General features: G+C 46.1%; 1 protein-coding gene across 4 annotated transcripts in view; it reads left to right on the top strand.

Annotated features, from left to right (window-relative positions):
* The window catches only part of LOC118511946, a 46,819-nt gene that overhangs the window by 7,691 nt on the left and 18,306 nt on the right, over positions 1-20,822 (top strand). For 3 of the 4 annotated variants that reach the window (XM_036055655.1, XM_036055653.1, XM_036055654.1), the window contains exons 2-3: positions 6,424-6,919; positions 19,555-20,083. In XM_036055655.1, the coding sequence (XP_035911548.1) occupies positions 6,879-6,919; positions 19,555-20,083 (570 nt within the window). In that variant the 5' untranslated portion in view covers positions 6,424-6,878. The remainder of the gene's footprint in view (positions 1-6,423; positions 6,920-19,554; positions 20,084-20,822) is intronic. The other variant, XM_036055651.1, reaches the window with a different exon arrangement.

Raw genomic sequence — 20,822 nt, 5'->3', positions numbered from 1 at the left:
GGTGGTTTCTTGATGTGGGTGTTTGTGTGTGTTTGTGTGTGTGTGACAGTAGTGTACTGCTAGTGGGTGGTGCGAAACACCAACAAGGCGATGGTGGAAGGTTACGTACGCTCCTCTCCTCCTGGACCCTTGTGACCTTCCACGAGTGTGATTTCGGTTGCTTGCGTATGGTGCGCCGCAAACAAAAATCGTTTGGTACAAACAGTCAACACAAGGGAAAAAACTCCCCAAAACAGTGCAATTTATTTTCGGTCGAGCTGTGCACCGGTGTGTGGTGCCGTTTTTTGGGGGGCCTGTGCGTCGAAGCGGATTGTTTTGTTAGTGTTTAATGTGGCATGTGTTGTTTTCAGCCCCTGGCGCCTCTTCATTTCTCACCCCGGGTTTCTTTGGGCAGAGGCTTGACCTAGCTGTCATGCCGCCTGTGTATCATTTCGCTTGCGTTATCATCGTTTCGCTGCTGCTCGACATCATCAGTCGCCGGCTTGCGTGGTGGTGTTGTTGTTGTTGCGTGGCGTGTTTAGGGAAGCATGTGTGATTTTTTGTTTGGTTGGTTTGCGTGGTCCTTAGAGACCTTGCCGTTGACACTAGCCTACTATCGACCTGTCACCGATTGAACGGACAAGACGCTTTAGTGTGCGTTGTGCACCAAGTCACCAAGAATCTGAAACGAGAGTCGTAATGTTGTAAGAACAAATAGTCGGCGGCGGTAACTCATGGCGACAGCGCCGAAACTGTCGTGCGGTGTTTAGTGGGTGAGAAATCGGTAGAAACATGTTCGTCAGATTTTGTATTGTGTTATTGCCACGAAAGGAACCTTAATCCGCCATTTAATCACGCTAATTTACGACAGGGTATTAAAATCGCGGCAAACCCAAGTACATATTGACCTTGGCAAATGTGAATATTTACTTGGGACCGTGTAGTTAGCGAGAGAGTGTTTAAAAATAACCAATTTAGAATATTTGGCTGGGCGATAGAAAAATAAAAGCTGATTGTTCGTTGAATCATTACTTCAACGTGTAGGAAAGTAGTAAAGAATCTCTACTCTAGTCACAGCGCGTTAGTAGATTATTTTGAGAATGTAAGTGAACGCTTTAAAGTCTTTCTAGACATTCCAAAAGTATATGTACGAAAACGAAATGCTAAAAGTGAGCGTTATCAACACGCTGGCGCCTTTGACATTACGACACAGAGAGCAATAAATTTTGTGTGTGACTGAGATGTCTACGAACAGGATTATTTTACCAGGAAGCTTATCTTTCTTTCCCCAAGTTCGAGTAATTGTAAGCTCGAAAACCATGATTATTGTGTCGTGATTTGGTCTTCAAGAATTTTTAAGGAAAATTGAACTACTTACCACATACCCACTGGGGTCGTACCCTGAGTCATCTGCGAGCTCAGGTATTTAGAACTCTGAAGAGAAAAATGCATTTGCTCCTACTGTTAAGCTGCTTTAGCGTTATCAGCACTGCACGAATGTTGTAATCTCACGTGAAGAAACGTAAGCGCCCCATACAGACTCCTTTTTTTGCTTTTCATTTGAGCGAGTCATTTTCCTGCTTCCCTGCACGACAATAATCAGTAACTTTACTCACTGAGCTGCTTTGACTCATCTCTTGCTTACGGGCCACTGACACCGGCGTAATGCATGAATGAGAACTGGCGCCCGATAAGCACCGGCAAGGTGTTGAAAACGGTGGCTAAAGGTCATATCACACCTACAGCTGCCGCGTGCGTGATGTACTGCGCCCGAAAGCTGCATGGAGATGATAGGACGAAGCCTTTTCGCGGCGCAGTGTAGGCGTCATTCACACACTCATTTGTTTGAACGAGTGAGATTCATTCGCTGCTTCTTGGTGCTTCATAGATCGTTGAACCGGGCAAGCAAGCTCCCGTGAGGAGGAGGGACCAGAGGTTGAAAGCCTGCAATTATAGCACCAAGATAGGTTGCTACAGCGCGTGCTTCTGCTGTGTTCGTCGATCTCTGATCTGGATTGAATCAAACGCCCATGCTTTTCCGGCTTTTCTTCACCAAACTGGGTTGGCTGAATCATGATGTTTATCGGTGTGTGTGTGTGTGTCTGGACAGGGCACATCTTTCCAACGAGTTCCAGTTTCAGCCGGGGCTGCAGCCTAACTCGCCTGGCTCGCTTTCGTTGCGCGCGGACACAGAAGAGAATCAGCAGCCCATTTTCTGCCAGCATTCTGCATTACTTACTCCGTAGGACGTTCTTAATACAGGCTCGTTTATGGGGGCTTATTGATTGAGGTAGTTTCTTGGGTCACCACCGCCCCGGATACGGTGTCGTTTCTTACTTTTTTGCATATTGATTTGAAGAAGGCTTCAACGGGGTAGAATTCCTCCCAGCTGAGTGCGATCCGTTTTAGCAAATGAGCAGAAGGGATCGTTCGCCCCGAAAAAAAAGCTGCGAAGCCTGCCTGGTACCGGAGGCACTATATCAAGTCTTCTCCGCCGGCCTGCTGGTTCTCGTTTCTTCTCTTTCAGCCTGCCGTTGTCTGCTGGTGGTGCGCACACCCGCCCGTTTGGAGACCATGTCTTGCCCTCATCCAGCGTTGAGTAATTTATGTTACGTTTCGTTATGTTTCCCCCTTTTTTCGCGTGACCACTTCTATGTAGGCTTTCGGTATTGCCTATTTTGCCGGAGCCCTATCACTTGGAATAACAGTAAAAACCACTTGCCGCCATTACATTTATGATACACACGGAGAGGCTGGGCCGTTCGGTACGGTGAAGGGTGCCAGAGCGCTCGTGCAGAGGGAAGATCTCGGAGGCTGGCACCGTGAGAGGAGCATTCGAGTCAGGTCTTTTACCTTCTGCTTGTGTTCCTTGTTCCATCAATGCGACCGCTGGACAAAAATGGGTAGGGAGGAAGTGAATGGTTTTGGGCTGGGGACCGAGAACCTAAAGATCTCAGCCAATACACTTGCCTGTGTCGATTGCTTGCAAATATTGCTCGGTGTGTGGGTTCGTGCAAATTCAGCGATCTTAGGGAAGAAGCAAGAAAAAAACAAACCAAACGACAGACACACGATGACTGCGGGCAATATTATGTTGTTTGCTCGTGCTGCTCTCATCATGCACCTTGTTCAACGAGTGGAATACATTTGTTCGCACATGCATAGCGAAAAACCTGATGGTTCATTAGAACTGTAACGATGGCGGTGAAGGCAGGAGCGCGGTTGGGCTTTAGGAGGGTGGGTAACATCATGTATAATTAAATTTTATGCTAGTTACAATTTTGAAACCGTAGCGTCGTTGAACCTGTGCGGTTATTGGGAGCTTGAGTATGGTCGCAAGGGTTTTATTTGATCTCTGTAAGGAAAGGGATTAAGATGGTGGTGGATGGAGGCTCCAGAGCAATTGAACATCGTACAACCATCTACGTCGGATGTCAATTAACGCTAAGTTAATATTGCTTTCCGGAACGAATCTGTGTCATTTGGAATTAAAACGATACAACCGGTTCCTTTGGAAAAACAAAAACAAGGTATAATTACTGAAACTAATGTGATACGCCATTCCTCCAAGACGCATATCGTTGATTGCGTTGATTTGAAAACAGGCATTCATTCTCTGAGGCTTAGCTTACCAGCAACTTGTATATTTGCACAGCTATGACCGTATTGGCCATTGCTTTTCCTGATTTGGTAGTAATTTCAAATGTTTTACTGATTGCAAGCAATTATTCACATTGTTCTAAATGTCCTTCTTCGACGATGACCTTGAGCTAGTTTGAACCGTTCAAAAACAAATCATCCGTTCAAAACGGATAGCGCTGCAATGTGCCCCGGGAACTCACCGGCTGTAGTCATATGTGCCTTCTAATTGCTGAAAGGTCATTTGCGAAGACGTAACCGTGCATCAGCGTCGGACAGCACGTCTGCAGTAAATCGCCCATTGTCCGAGCCACCGGACTGATGAGCGAATGAATGCATTTTTGGCCATAATTTCGCGCCGCTGGTGATTTGTTTAGCATTTAAAATTTTACGGCTCAAATTAACGAACCGGCCGGCCTGCCTGCACGATTGGTCAGTACGAAATTTAGTGTGTCCATTTTGGGACAGATGCCTTTTTTCCTTTTGTGCGGCGTTTACACCGCGCCTGTCAAGCGTCAAGCGGGTATGCGAATCAAGATCGAATTAAGTGGGAAGCGAGAATGTGTCACTTCTCTCAGACCTTCCCGTACCTGTACCGCGCCAGTTCTTCAACAGCGTTGATCAGCCTCAATACACCGGGCTCAGCTCAGCAGCTGATCGGCGATGGTTGATCGAAATTTAAATGTTTCTTTTCTTAACGGCTTCACGAAGCTGGCTGGCTGTCGCAGAAAAGGCTCGGGGAGGAGCGCAACGATCGCCCATCGTTCAACCGCGTGACGGATTGACGGAGCATTTCGAGCGTTTTATGAGGTCGTAATAAGCGCGCATAAGTGTGCGCTCGCCCAAATAACACTTTATGATCAGCATTTGTTTGATGCTCATGCGGCCGTTAACGTTTGTGCGCGACGCGGTGACGGACGGCAGTAGTCCACCATCACACATCTTCTAATGTTCGATTGCCAAACTCTCCGGGCCGGACCGTGCCAGCCGGGAGGCGGCCAGGCCACGGGAAGCTATAAATAGTGCCGGAGGTTCCTATGGATCACATTTCTCAAGGAATGCATTGCGCAAAAAATTCAAACCGACCACTGCGTGTGTGTGTGTGTGTGTGTGTGAGTGTGTGGGCATAATGGTTGAAGGGAAAAATCACTTTGCCCCTTTTTTTGTGCTGCCGTGGACAAAGTGGTGTGGGAAGGGTGAAATCTATGTGGTAGGCATAGATTTTGAACTGAGCAATGAGTGGAACTCCGAGCTGGAGTTGCGAACGCGCAGGTTGCACGTTCTCTTTTCGTCCCTGGGGGCTGTGGAACGTCAACTTGTATCATTAGTTGATATGTATCTGGGAAAATGGTTGTAAAACAGGGTTGCCAGGTTGGGTGGCAACAGTGGAGTAAGATCTGAGACATTTGAAGTTTTTATTCAAATCATAGTTCAATCAAAAGCATTAACACTTATTTAAAAATAGAATGATTGGTAAGGAAGATTTGCGAAATAAATGCCAATAGCCGTATGATCTTAGATGAAGTTCGCTAAGCATTGTATGGAGTTCATGTTCCGATGAATCCTCGGAGTTCCAATAAGCAAACACCAGTAACTTTTTTGACTTTTCAATAGACTTTTCAATTCCGCCGACGTTCTGTCGATTCCCATTTATCTTTCCCGCCACATAGCTCAGTCGTCGATTTCGGAAGGGTTTAGCGGAGAATAGACGCGACTGGCGTGTGTGCCGTGACCAAGTTGATCTCAACCGGTGCATAATGTACTCTGCGATCGCACACACTCACGCAACTCGTTTGGGTGCAGGTTTGTTGCGCTTGACGAACTCCCACTCGCTATATTCTACTTCACCAATGCAATGGCAGCATCTTTGAGGGATATCTTGCGCACCGGCATGCACTACTCTAGCTCTGGCAAATGCCGTTCCATTCGCAGTGACATAAATCGGTAACCCAGAAAAATATCACAGCACAGTAAGAAACGTACCGCAGCCGATTGCCGAGGTCCATAGCAAAACATTTGCCGGTCGGAATCGACGAGGACGTCACATAGTTCCGGATGTTGACTGAGCTTAACGCTCCGCCCGTCCAGACTTCTATAATCGATAGAAAAGGGAAGGTTTTGTTTAGTGTGAAGTTTCACTTCGACGACGGGTCGCTTTAGCCACGCAACTATCGTGCGAAAAGTGAGAAGATGCGCGTCAAGAATCGAAAGGAAGGTATTCGGTGAGGCAAAAAACCTTTCTAATGCTAGAGGTTGACACCGTCAGACAACACCGGGAAGGCCACAGATGCTGGCAGATGTGGGCAAATAAATCAGTGAATGGGAAGGCAGGACCGGCTACAGCTCAACAAGCGCAAGATGCCACGATGCGGGCTTGCTTCGCTCTAGACAGCGTGTCTGATGCATTACGAACTGCACTGCAGTGTGTGCGTGTGGGCGAGTGTGGCTGATCGAGTGGAGTGGCCAGGGTTAATTTACGCACTCCAAGCTAAATAGTGATTTGCGATCGTTTTATGAGGTAATCCAGAAGAGTTATATACACTCGTCAAGCAATAATTTTCGTCGCAAAGCATAATTTAGCTTGGATTACCTATGGTGTTAAAAGGAGTGTAAGGTGTTGCATAAATACGGACGAAGTGTGGCAAGTTAGAACCTGTTATGGTGATTTATAAATAGAGGACTTTTGATCAACTTCACAGGACTGTTTGAGGACATAAGTAGTGACTTAATAGGATTCTCCAGACATGTAACAAACTTATCTGCAGAGTACCATATTACATCTAATTTAAAATATGTGTATTACAGTGCTTACTAAACCTTCCTGTGGAAAATGTGCATGCTTTATGAAAAGATTCATAAGAGTGCTTCAAGTGTCAACACAACATTCTGAAAATTATGTCCGCTCCCGGACCAGTGCTTACGGTATCGATCGGTGTTAAAGCGTGATACGAAAAATCTGCTTCATCAGTCTTCGTTCAAGTGCGCAACAACTAGCGCGTAAACAATCGTGTAGAAAACAGGCAACAAAACAGCAAACCCGAAGAGCTGGCCCAACACCTTATGCGCCACCTATGTGCTGTGATGTGCTGAGTGAATGTTATATGGACACTTTGACGACAGCTAAACGAGCGCATAAAAGTCTGCTATTTGCTTTCGGTGTCCGTGTGGCGAAACCCGTTGCCGACGACGCGAATATGCACTATTGTTTGATGCAGTAGCGAAGCTGCGCCCTACAGTACGGAAGCTGAGCGTCAAAAAAAATGTTGGGTGCACTAAAGCGTCGATGGAGGACTACGAGAAGGTTGGTAGAGAGAAAAATCAGTAAATAAAATGTCATAAATAGAACAAAGCGACATATGCCGATAGCAGGGTTGGTAGCTACGTTGGTCTACGTGTATGGCATGTGTCGCGAGAAATTAAAAGTTTGGCTAACTGCTAAAAGCGGAAACTTTTTTACTAAAAATTATATTTAAAATTCATACAAATCGTAACAGAATCCTCACTGTCCTAGTCTACTATCTCAACAAGTCTCCAAACATTCCTGATGCGTTAACGTTAAATAAGCTATTCCATTATTTCAATCAATGTCATGCGATGGTTTCGTAATGAACCTTCGAATAACATAAATTCATGACAACGTCAATGAATTGCTGTGTATAAATAACACCGATATGATGGGTAAAAGAAAGCAGCAGTACAACCTCCCGAGACATGCACCTTATGAATGGATAATAAAATTCTTCCTCCATACGTTTTCTACCCGAGTGCTGTGCCCACCCAAGGCATGAAGCAACAGGAGAAGAATCGGACCTCATACGGACAGGAAGTGATTTGAAATGCGGTTCACTCTCCGGACGCGACACGTGATGTTTTGTTCCTTGGCTCCTGTAGTTCCATCCTTTCGGATTCCATGCGCTCGCGATTGCTACGTGTGGCGACCGGACACAGCAAAAAAGAAAAGAATGAACTTCCGTGCAACTCAGAAAGGATACGTTAAAAAAGGTGCCAGTATTATTAAATGGCTCCTCCGGTACGGTGTAGTCACGTCGGTTTTCCGCCAATTCGTCTTCACGCCAGGGCGTTCGGCGTCGCTCGTTCATGGTCACTCGTCGTGGCGCATTTGATGCAGATCGGCAAATGGCAGACGAGTTACGTCAGGTTCGGGCGAATAATGGGACAGCAAACAAAAAAACAAACACACGCAGCAGCACGCCATCGGTGGAACGGATTCCGGTGGGCCGTGGACACGTGGAAACGGTAAAAGCATCAGTGAGTGGGGTGTGTCCAGAAGGTATTATATGGGTGTCGTTTGGGTTCGACAAACTGCAGCACGATGCGATGCACCGAGAGACAATCGTATTTATGCAGCTTAGCTTTTTGTTGCTCTCGGACTGTCTGCATGGTGTGCTTTTTGCTGGTGTTGTTGTTTATATATTCGCTGGTTCCTGCTCCGGGTCGTTCGCCTGGCCGCGGCCGACGCATGATAGTCTGCAGCAACGATTGAAAAGTTTCCTTGGAAGGAAATTACTACTTCTGTTGATTTTAACCGTAGCTGGATGGTCAGTGCTGCAAATGGTGAGATTGTCTGGTTGCATCAGAATCTCTGGGCGTTAGGGTCGGAGCAAAACTTAAAAATATTCTTGAAATGCTCTCTATTCACAGCTCCATCGTATGCTGATACAAGATATTACCTTACGTTTTTATTGCCTGTCTGCCTGAAAAAACTCCAGCATGACAAAAAATCCACAAAAGAGCCACAAGAGATATCGATAACCACCATCATGAGATAGAAATCCAGATTTTGTACGTGATCAACCCCACGAACTTATCAATCGTCGAATATGTGCGAGTGTAACAGGAACCAAGCAAATAGAGCGGAAAAATGCTGACAATCGTGTATTTCGGTATGTTTTGTCCGGAGCGGGGCCCATTATATTGCTTTAGCCTAGGTTCACAACCCACGGACGTTTGCAAAGGTTGGAAGCTTTCAATTGTGCAGCTTAGTTGAACCGAAAAAGAAACAACTGTCTGGATGGGATAGGGAACACACAGAACGGGTGGAAAATTGGGACCTCGCGCGCACGAAATGACGGATAAGTTTCTCCATGCTCGCATGGCTGCATCCAGCGAAGGGGGTATTGGCGAGAACTCCAAAAGTAGGAAGTCAACAACAATTTCGTTCTTCCTGGACAAGCGCCAAGCGTATTTAGTTCCCTCTTTTAGCCAGGGATTGCTCCATCTCTTGAGCAATAGAGGAAAAAGATGGTGGCGAGTGCGTCTGTTTATATCTCAAACACAACTAGATAACGGCGGATGTGACGGATTGTGCTCGATTGCAATAGTGCGCTAGAAAGCCCTCGTCTTTGGTCGGCTTACCCGACAATGCCTGTTAGCGTTGGGTCTATGCTGGGGTACGTTGTCTTTCCCTTTTTTCCGTTCCACTGCTTCCGACGTCCGCGATACCGTCGTCGTGTGTCCCAGAATCATGAGACAGTCTGGAACCGCGCGCGGCTCTCTAGTGTGCTTGTTGTGCAATCAGCAGCAGCCTCACTTGCCTCCATGATGGTAGCAAATAAGTGACCTAATTTTGGGCTGATTTGCCGACTGCAATTGTACAACGAGTGAAAAGAATCGTCGATTTAATGGTATTGGCGAAAATGGTCAAAGGTACGGTTGCTGTTGTTGTTCCTCCTTTCGATGATGATGATGATGATGATGATGAATCGCAATTTATTGCGGGATTTTATGATTTGTTCGTCGAATGATCGGTTTGATGTCTGGGCTCGAATCAGGTTTTTTTCTTTTGCCGTTTCGTGCGAGACTGAGGGCTTTTAACTCTTGGCACGGAAACGCTTATCATCTTCTGAAACATGTTGCAGCAAATGTTTACGGTGGTTGGTAAGGAGGACTTATGCCCGACGCGTGGTAACAAAAAAATGCTCAAGAAACCTGGTCACTCTGGACGTTTATTTGTGGGCATTTTTTTTTTTGAGCAAGTCAAAGGCATCATAAAAAAAACTGCGTCGCCTGTTTGGGCGACTCGATTTTTCAATAAAATTGTAATTTTTGTGCTGTGCATAAGCCAGGCACATAAAACATCGCTTGCACAATCGGTACGGCGTCGTTCCTCCTGGCGTGTTTTGGGGGTCCTGTTTTATGATGGTCACGGGAGATAGATTCGGGTGGATATCTGCACATGGCTGATGGACCAACGTTGTAACTCTGATTAGCATTTTTATTATCTTCAAGCTCTCTGCCGGTTTTGTATTCAATTATCGCGGAGAAGGTTTTATGTTTTATTTTTAGTGTGTTTTTCCCAAAAGAAAAGTTTTGCAGGTTGTTTCAAAACCTCTAACAGATTGGATGATTTTAAAATATTGTGAATTTAGATCTCTTATTCGTTTATGATATGTACGAAATGACAGAAAATCCCTGATGTTTGGTTTTTCATTAAAAAGTTTGTTAATCGCTAAACAACTGTACTTGTTATGTGAATCCGCATAACATTTATGGTTCTGATTTATCCCTACACATTCGTAACGAGGACCGCTCATGATAAACATCGTATGCAAATGTCGTACAAACAATTTAACCGTTTATTGAAGGCAAGCAAATCCTTGTTGCGAAACGGACAAGCAATATCTCCTCTTACCACCAAGCAACGTCAGCATGTGCCCAATAATGCGGATTTTCTACCACGGTCACCCTTCAGGCGCTAATAGGATGGCGTCGAGATGGAAGGGTTGGAAGGGTCCTCAGGGCGAGAGGTCGCTGCCGCGAAACACGAAAAGATCTATCGTGTCACGTTCCATCGCGTAAATTGTGGACATATTTACAACATCCCATTTGCGCTGGCATCATGTCGCCGCGTTTTCGGGGAAGAAGCCCCGAAACACGATCGGATAATAAGGTGCGGGGTAGTATAATACAGTTTTTTTTTTATTGAAGCAGAAGATCCATGATAGAAACGAAAAGAAGAATGAAGAGGGACGAGGGAAAGAATTGGTGGCAGTCGCAATAGCAAACACACATCACTCTTCCGTGGTGCTTTGGAATGTGAGGAAGTTAAGCTTCCTTCGGTTGCTTCTGTTGGTGTGTGGTTGCGCTGTTTGACGCCCTGAGCTAGCCCTAGTGTTTCTGTCAGCATTATTTAATTTCGTCGAGTGTATCTGGGCGTGAGCGGTTCCCGGAGCGAGCTGAGCACATTTCATCGGCCGAGCTAGCGTGACCTCGTTCGTTCGTTCGTCGGAAAAAGGCAATCAAGTTTGCGGGCTGCGCGAAAACTCCAGCCCAAATCGGAAGGGCCACCAGCTCAAAGACGGAAAGACTAACGAGAGTGCATTTTATTACATGGACGTTTTTGGGACGGTGTGTCCCATTACCACCGCTAGTCTTCACCCTCGAAGGAGTCCTGTTTAGCTTGTTTTTGTTTTGTTTTCCCTTTGAAGGGATGTGCCCCTGATGTCGGGGGCAGACCCGGGAACGTCAGTGACTAATTAGTGCAGATTGTTGGGGTTTTATAGATATCGACTGTCAGCTTTACGATACGACACGGTACGGTAGTTGGTTTGAGGTAGATTAATTAGCGGGAAGGAAATCGTTCAGTTCCGCACCGCGAGTAAAAGTCGGTAGGTGGGTTTCCAAAACATCCTGCCATCGCATCACAGGATGTGACGGTTTGTCCGAATTGCCAATTCGTGTAAGCTGTGCTTGCTGCAATAAGGAAGGCCACGAACCAGAGAGCGAATGTTTGGAAAAGAAACGTGATTTGGCGAAGATTTGATATTCGTTTTTAGCTCCATGCTCCGTGAATCAGTTTAATGGAAGATTTTATTTGAGGTGCGTTCCTTGGTGAGCAGTTGTAAAACTCCTCCTAAAGTTATTTTTTTCCCCTTCCAGGATGTTTGCAAGGCGCAGGCTCTTCAATTGAATTATGCTTCCGGCTACAGACACACACACACACTGGGTCACATTTTCGGTATTATGCTGCCGTAGCTACTCGAATTATAACAAACGGCTTTATTTATGGCCGATGGTTTTATTGGAGATCAACCACTCACTCAGCAACACCCTTCATCTTTGCTCTTTGTTTCCCGGCGAGGACTCATTAGATGAGTGGTAGCTTAAGTGCCGCTCGCAAAACAAGGAATTAGAAACTAGGTCACAGTATTTATTCGGTTTGCCTTGGAAAAACAAAAGTCAACAACTGCTCTTTGGCTCAGTTATTCCGGCGGACGCGCCTTGTCCGGGGGCGAAGGGAGAGAATGTGAAGTCGTCGGGTGCTGGAGCTTACTTTTATTTGCAGATGTGTGGCGGCGTTAGGAGCATACCCATGCTCACACACCCGCTCACACACTACCAAATAAACACGTGTTTTTTTATCGTCAAAAATTCTTAAGCATAAAGCTCACTTTCAGCAGCAGCATATGTGTGTGTGTGTGTCTGTCTCAGTGTGTTTCTGGTGCCTTTATCTTGGTCCGATCGTGTAAAAGCCCTTTGCAACGCACCCAACGCACGAGGTTCTCCGAAAAACATGGCCATCAAACATTGGGCTATAAAATTTGGCTTTATCTTCTGGCATTGTTTGCGTAACCCAGAAACAAAATAACTCTGTGACCTGCCTTAGGGACGGAAGAAACATTACCGTCCCGAAAAGTGTGCCTGTGGACGCCACGGCAGCGCGTCAGCAGGTCGCATGGCGTTTGGCGCCAAGGGTGCTGGTGACAGTACGGCGGCTGGCGAAAGGGTTGTCCCCGGGCGCACTGGACCGGGTGTGGGTGCGTCGGTATATTGCATTGTGTACGGTGTGCCCCGAAATCACATGACAATATCGGCCACTGGAGCAACGTGAGGCGCCCGGGAGGCAACGTGGGCGTCGATTGAATATGCTAGATTGGTTTGTGGAGGCACGTTATGGCAAACCCTGCATGTGACACATTTTTGGCCAATTGTCAACTATTCGGTAGCAGCGGTAACGGAAGTGTCGGTTGCCGAAAAGAGCTGCTTATACGCTGGGGGAATGACATTCGAGAGCAAATATGTGCTCGTTTACACAGATTTCTGAGGCACCGAACGAGTGATACGGTCGGCTAGGTTGTTTGCCATTGCAACCGGAGCACCGTACATCTGAATTTATGGAATTTCTATAGAAAATAAAATTCACTCGACTCCGGTCGAATCCGATTCGGGGGATCGGTCGAATTTTCGCAACCATGGAACCGTGGACGATAAAATGTGTGTCCTATGCAGCGTTTTTGTCAGTCAGCCTCGCCAAATGTTGCTGACGGGCAGGAATGTTCTTTCTTCATCACACATTTTTCCCGGCGAAATATTTTCCGATGTCCTCAGCCGTCAGCCAGCCAGCCCGCACCAGTCAACCCGAGCCAACTCTAGCCCTGAGTGGCGTTTTATTTCTTGACATTGCCCAACGTTGACTTCGCATTTCCGTTTACGATGACCTCTAGGGAGCATCGTTGGGAAGGGAGGGAGGAGAAGGCCGTAACGTGAGACGCATCCTGAGGAGTAGCGAAGAATTGGAGAAAGCGTTGCGTAAAATAGAATCTTGCCAGTCTCACAGCTCTGGAAAACGCGAGAAGTGTTCGCTGAGAACCCGGAGTAGCGCCCGGTAGAAAATTATCTGAGTTATAATTGATGGTATTTATAGCGTCTGAAGAGGCTGTAATGGGAGTCTTCGTGCGCCGAGCTAAAGTGGAATTTGATGGTATTTTGTAGGCAAATAGGTTGAACAGCAGTAATAATCCACGAGGTGCAACATGCTTCGCCCAGAATGGGAAAGCTTGGCAGCGGAGAGCCATTTAAACACTCGACCATTGGGTTGGGGTGGGGTGAGTAATTTTCGAAACTAACGTTTAATAGGCGCAGAGATCATGGAAGATCAACAACGTGAACAGTGAATAAGTTGTCCGATGATGTTAGCTCAACTTCTTCCACCCGTGTGACTCCTTTCGCGGGTGTCCGGTCCGAGTCACGTTTCGTTTCTTCACACAGAAGCCGAGAGAACTGAGGCAAGTCGATGTGCACCGAACACTGGAGACTGTAAGCGCTGCGGGACAGAAGAAACATAACGGCCGAACGTAGGAATTTTCTATTCCAAGTGCTCACCCGCAGGAGACAAATAAATGAATGATAATACCTGGGTTGTTGCTAATGCATGGTTGTGCGCTGGCGAAGAAGCAACCGTCTTCCTGCTCGACTCTCGTTATCGATAATTTCGTTTGCAGTTATAATGCGCGGTGGTACGGTGTTGCGCACTAGGCCCTTTTTCTACACTATTAACCAATTTGGCGCCTATGAGCCCTGCCGGTGCCAACGTTTCTGAGCCCGTTTCGTGTATTGATCGTGGCTTGGAGCTTCACCAGCATCCCGTACATCATACGACACGGAAGATAATGGCACGGGGATGGTGGCACGTTCGATCCCTTACAAAAGGGCGGATGCTGGTTACGGAACCAGCTTCATTTCTCTGCTCATGATTCAATGGACTTTCTTCTTTTGGTGACTGCTGCTGTGTGTGGTTTTTATCAGAGTTTTTTTTTATTATTATGTCTTTCCCATATGCAGGCCGAAGGAAAGCTGTCAGTGTGCAGATAAAAGTTTTCCGATTTGTGTGTTCCGACGACTGATTCCAGATACGGTGTGCTCGAGGATGCAGGGATAAAAGTTTGTAGCAAGGATAGGAGCGTTGATTCGTGTGGAACGAGTGGTGCGAGAATTGCTGGTGGTGTAGAAAAAACTTAATATGTGTTTCCTGATCACTTGCTTTAAGCGAGAAATATCTTCAAAGGGGGGCTCATATCTTCTAATCATATAAGGATTAGAAAACATATTAGCAGCATCCGATGCTTCATTTTTCTTATTTGTACATCTCTTTTGTTTAGTTAAGCAAAATATATCTCTTCCTGAACCCACCAGTCACATACAGTTGCTTCAATATCCTCAATTTATTCGTCGTGGTTTCTCCAATGTTTCTGCCACTGCCGCTACATTTCCTCGCACACGAGCTACTTGAGTGCTTATAGTAACTGTGTGGTTGTTGTCATCGCTTATGGTGACATGTTGTTAACAATTGTGTGTGGATCAGTGTCACTGAACTGAAAAAGGGTTTTCTCTGCCCAGCCAGAGTGGCGGTTCGCGTGGAAGAATCGTGTTGGTGTTAATCTCCTACACGCGTCATTCGTAGCCGGTGGATTAAGGGCGCCTTTAGCCACCAAAAGCGAGCATAATTTCTCCATCTTTCAGTTGATTCGACATGCGCCCGCGGGGGGTTGGGGAAAGAAGAGGTGAGAAAAAGGGTTGGTAGATCGAGGGAACATCATTTACCGCTGTGGCAGCATGGCATTTTGGTGAAGTGTAGCGAAAACACATTTCGCGGTGCATTCCACCATTTCACCGACTGTTGAGAGTGGGCGCGCGAGCGTGTGTGTGTGTGTGGGTAAAGGGACTGAAAAAAGGAGGTTGGCGGTGGGATGGGCGGCCGGTCTCGGCATTATGCCAACCATCAATTGGTCAGCAAGCGTGTCTTTGGCCGTCGCCGGCGAGAGAGATTTTCATCGGTGCATTGGTGCACTTCGAGGGCCCTTTCACGGTGCGCTCTAAATTGCTCGTGACGTGATGAAAGTGCTGATTTTTGCTGAAACGCGACCCACCGAAGCCCCTCCGAAGCTAAGGCACGTTATAGTTTGTTGTGTGCTCGCCGTTCCGTTTGTGGGGGTCCCGAGGGTCTGTCGGTGGTTAGGTGAGGGGAGGTTTTTTTTTCTCTTGTATGAGAAGATTGTGTGTCATTTTATGTGTAGTGGCGTAGCAGAGAACCGTGTCAAAGAAGCTCACGGCAGTTTAATTGAACATGTTGATGTGACACGGGGGAGCCGAGATAGTGGGAATGTTGCGCTAGTGAAGAAGAGTGCGATAGAGCAAAGATAGATCTTGTTAAACTGTAAAACTGTGTCCCCCTTTCTTTTGATGAGTCAACGTCAATATTGAAAAAACGGCAGCTACTGTTTTATGGTTCCGTGAATAATTCCATGGATGCCTGCAAGTTTTACAGTGATTTACTAACTTTATTTCGCGAAGCTAGGGTGACCGAGGAGAGAATTAAGCCAATAAAAGAATAATAAATCTTTATTGTCTTTCATTTCCTTGTACGGAAACTAGTGAGCTCTGGAAACTGAAGTCACTTGAAAGCTCATACGAACAGAACTTTATAGACATGTAGTAGTCAACAAAGGTAGATGACTTATTCAAATAAACGTACCAAGCTGTTATGTTGATGGAAAAGCATCAGCAAAATGTGAATGGAGTGCACATTAGAAGCGGCACACTGTAACGGAAAGCGGAAAGAAAAACCTCAATATCAGTCGAGACCGCGACCGGGCAGTTCGTGCAAGGCTTCGCCGGAATCGTTATATGAGCGAGATAAATTGTGCAAGCGACGTGATAGAGAGGGCGCAGAGCATGCTTCGCAGGATGCAGGTTGGCCGGGCTTTATCATAGGTCTAATTGAAGTGCTCTTTCTTGTCGCCTGTTACCGTGGCTTGATGGGCCCGGCGTTAGTTGCGGCGAGATGTGTGTCGGCTGACAACCTTAGTGATCCATGCCGGACGAGCACACACACACACACGGTCGAACGGACAGACAGCAGCGATCATTTAATTAAATCACTGTCACTTGATAAATAAACTCGTTCGTTTCACCGGTTAGGTTACCGTACCAGTGTTCGGTCGATGGTTGATCGTGAGTTTCCTGGGGTTTGAGACATTCGAGATGAAAGAGAAAGTTTCATCTTCAATCAGAGCATAGAAACTTCTTGTGTTAGAAAACATCGTCGGAAAGCATTTAGATATTTAGTATTCATTTTGAAAGGTTTTAACAACTAATAGTCATTAATAGCAGCCTAGAGAAAAATAGAAATTATTTGATGGACATTATTTGATTGATAGAATAGATGGCTGTTATGATAATTGAAATGTTATGAGAGAATTTCCAATTTACACATCGAAAATAAACACACCAGTGGTCAATAATAAAACTAATTGAAACATTGGTTCGTTTCCAAAATGGCCGACGCAGGGGTTTCCGTTTACCACCAATTTATTGTCGACCAATGTATTGCGGTTATAATTAGGTAGTGACAAATATGAACCAGACACCAAGTTTTGGTTGTGAGGTTTCCTAACTACTCAAAATCAAACCTATGATCCTGGGGACCTAAACTAAGCTACAAACAACCTATCTTCTCTGTACTAAAATCTATCGTACGTTAAGTTGATGGGTTCGATGGATGTGGACCATCTGATGGTAAATTAATTAGCACGATTTTCTCATGCCAACCCCGACGTGAACCTTACGCAATTTTATGTTTCTTCTTCATCATTGATACTACAACCTCGAAAGATCTCGGCCTGCCATTTCTAGCTTTCTGTGACTTGATTTTACTCGTAGTAAGTAAGATAGTCTTTCATACTGGGAGGCGCTCAGGATGGGATTTGAACCACGGATACTCGGACCGAATCGCTCCAACAGTTTTATGTTTAGTTAACCAAAATGTAGTATTTACGAGAAGGCCTGACGGTGAGACAGTTGAATCTGTTGGCTATCATAAAATCGTTATTAAGCTTGAGTAGAACTTTGAATTTCCCGATTTTGGTCTTTGTCAACTTGTTGAAAAAATAACAAATCATTTTCCGTCAAATCAAAAAAGATAATATTGTATCTAGCAACGCTTTAAAAATCGTTCCGATACCAAACATTTCGCGTATTCTTTTTGAAAAGATATTATCAATAGCAGACCCTTTGCAGTTGTTTTACAGGAAAAGCAAACCCTCCGGTACCAATCATAGCCACTGTTGGCAGAACAATCAATTAGATGTGAGTAGGGTAGAACCTGACCCGGCGCGTACGTTGGCTTACACTAGCAGACGAAGGGGCTATCAGTGCTGGCTGTTGATGGCAGGTCGCATAATTCTCCCGCCAGAGTTCCAGCGTTCGTTTTGCTGCCATTTACCAATCGCATGCCAAAAACACGCGCTATGGAAAATAAGATGGATAGGAAAATTGCAAAGTAAGGACGTCGTTTGCTACCGAAGGAAAATGCACATAAGCAAGTGTGAGTTTGTTTTCGTATTTATTAGGTATGTATTCTGGTAACGTGGAGGACAACCCACGCTGATTCATTCTAGATGGGTGGAAGCATTGGTGAACGAAGGTTTACTACCCCTTGCGTTAAAGTTTTCAATATCATTTAAATAAAGTAAGATATATTTGGGTCACGGAATCTCGGTCTTAATCCTTCCCTGCATATGTAATCGGTGTGTATGGGCGTAGAGTGTGCAGACTCGGCGTTAAGCTCAGGTGGTGAGCGTGAGCGCGGGTGAGCTGCTGTTTCGGATGTGCTAAATGTGACGTTCAGACTTATTTCAATTTGGTCAAAGTGCCGAATGAATAAATTAGGATGGCATTCCGGAGAGGTTAATTGGTAAAGTTCGGAGTGATTATGTAAAATATTAATTTATCCCTTCTGCCGGTGGACCAGTGCGAGTTTACAGCGACTCTGAGGGGCATTTTTATCCTTTTGGACCTGGTGGATAGAATCTGTCGTCTAGCGGCAGGCTTGAGTATCAGAACATTCCAGGAATGTGGGTATTCATATTCAAATTTGTTAAAAGAATTTAATCCACCGATCGTAGCTGGATATCCTCGTTTCGTATTTTTGATCCAACCGAGGTAGTGGGGTCCGTTTAACTGGAGTAGAGTGGGACAAGGTTTGAAGGTTTCTGTCGTTTGGTTGACCGTTGTGGGATAGGAAAGTTGCGTGCTGGCAGCTATGGAGAGGTTCATGTTAATGCTTTTACCCACGATTGTAAATCGTCATGTTTCATCAAAGTTTTGTCATGAAATTACATACAAGCTGAAGCTAGTGCGTCATCGTTGGCGTCGATACCCATTCGAATTGCTTAAATTATTTACAGGGTTGATGTTCGGGTGGCAGTCTGGTGAATGAGGGACAGGTGAATGAGGGAGGACCGGGTATCGAAATCCTATCGGATCACCTTCCCATACGCTAGACTGACTAATCAGTTAAAAGAGTCAGTAATGACAGGCCACGATTTCTTGAGACTATGAAATCAGCGAAAAAGACGAGACATTCGAAATACATGCGAAATTATGGAAAATTGTTGTCTATTATTTGATATAAGATAAATAACTCAATATTACAATTTTTCCAGAATACTTAGCGTTAAAAAACTTCATAACACGTTAAAAAAAACGTAAAAATGGCTACACACCTCATTCACTTTGACTTTTTGACGGTCATAAAGAAGGCTGATGTAACCAAAAGATGTAAAATTTTTCGATCGAGTTCGAGAATTCTGGCACCTTGATGTAACAACACTTTGATGATATCCGTTGATGTCACCTATTGTTGAATTTGGAACCTTCATCTCCCTTCAAGATCCCTGAAGCCGAACCTCACTGAGTGGCTGTACTTTTCACACCTCGTTAATAAAACCAGTAAATAGATTATATGAAATCATCGTGTATAAACACACACTTGTATAGGAAAGGTGGCTTCGCTAGAGAGCACGAGACACGATGCAGGAAGCAAAAAAAGGTGCCAAGTGTGTATGAATAACAATGAGTCTAAGAGAGTAAATGTTGGAAAAAGAACGAAGCGAGTGCCGCCGCACGACTGGCGGACGACAAGTGGATGCTTCATTACTTTAGCGATGCTCGGAACAGAGATACGTCACGTCTAGAGGGTTAGAACGTTTCGAAGGTATTTGCCTTTGCTTTGCCGTGTGCTCTCCGACGCATCACTGTTGATACAGCTATATTTGTATGCCTCTCTGTTAAAGAATTCCGTGGTTAAGAAGCTGACTTTTGCCTAATACCGTGTGGTTTTTGCCTACGTCATTTCAGATCCGTGTCAGCTGACAATCAGTACGAAGCGGAACGCGAAGGCCTGAGCGAAATAATTGCCTCCCCACGGTACCTGGAGTTCCTGAAAAACTATCGCGAGGAAGCAGCTGCCACAGCTGCCACCGAAGCAACGCTACCCGCCTCCTCACCGCGCTACATCGAAGTGCGGAAGGGACGAATCGTGCTTGAATCCTCCCAGCAGCAGCCACCACCGCTCCCGATCCGGAACGGTGCTCTGCCCCCGGATGGGGAAAAGACTGATCTTCAACACCAGCAGCACCATGGCCGAGATTCGGTTTTACGAATCAACCGTGACAAGGCACCTCCTGGATGTCCGATGGCCTCAACGACCTTCCCGGATGTTGGGGTCGAACCTGAAGCAACAGCGTTTCCGCCACTACCACCTTCGCCACCATCGTCGCCGACGGTACGCCAAGGATGCAGCCCGAACTCTTCTTCACCCCTGCACGAGTGTGGGAAACTTGTGCGGAACACTTCCGGCTCGGTTTCAGACTCCTGCAAGAACACGGTAAGCATGAAGCAACGAGCATAATTAAATCGTTACACTGTGCGCCCATTCCTGAGTGTACATGATTGACCATAGCCGAAACCCGCGGGTGTAGCCACGACTCTGGAACGGATCGATGCAGTGGGATGTTATGTCGGGTGGGAAGCTATGCTTCTTGTTGATGGTGTAGCTCGTAAAGCGTAACCGTCCGTGCGCGTCCAGTGGAACCTTCGCGGCGGTGGTGGTGCTGATGTTCCCACACACTTGCCATATGCCGCGCCAGCGTTTCGTGAGGGAGCTGCATCTCGACGGAAAAGAGCGACGAGAATGAGCTTCTTAGTTGAGAGCCTAGACGTTAGGAGCGCTACCCCGTGATCTGATCTGATACCGTACGCTTTGCATTCGAGATCTTGGGATCGAGATCGAAACAGGTCGGGTCGTGCCAGTACTGACTGTGCTGACTTTTACCCTAGTTCGGGTGTTCGGTTGCTTCCAGCAATTATGCTGCGCTCTCATCCAGAACGAGATCGGCGAGGGCAAGCAATTCCATGAAGGAATTCGTTCTTTCCGTTTGGTGTGTATTCTTTCTGTGTTTCCGAATGTTCAGTGCGTTTGGTGTGCCACAGTTGGGTGTGTTTTCGTGCCTTTCTTTGCTTGCCGAAAAGTGCGCGCCCTCCGCGGCACGCACCGTTGAGTTCTCTGCGTTGAGAAGAGAAATTGTCTTGGCCGGGTCCGTTACTCCGTTACACTTGCAGCGCAC

Source organism: Anopheles stephensi, chromosome 3 (genome assembly GCF_013141755.1).
Source record: "Anopheles stephensi strain Indian chromosome 3, UCI_ANSTEP_V1.0, whole genome shotgun sequence".
NCBI lineage: Eukaryota > Metazoa > Arthropoda > Insecta > Diptera > Culicidae > Anopheles > Anopheles stephensi.
The sequence above is the reverse complement of the archived record's forward strand: the minus strand, read 5'-3'. Positions and strand labels throughout refer to the sequence as shown.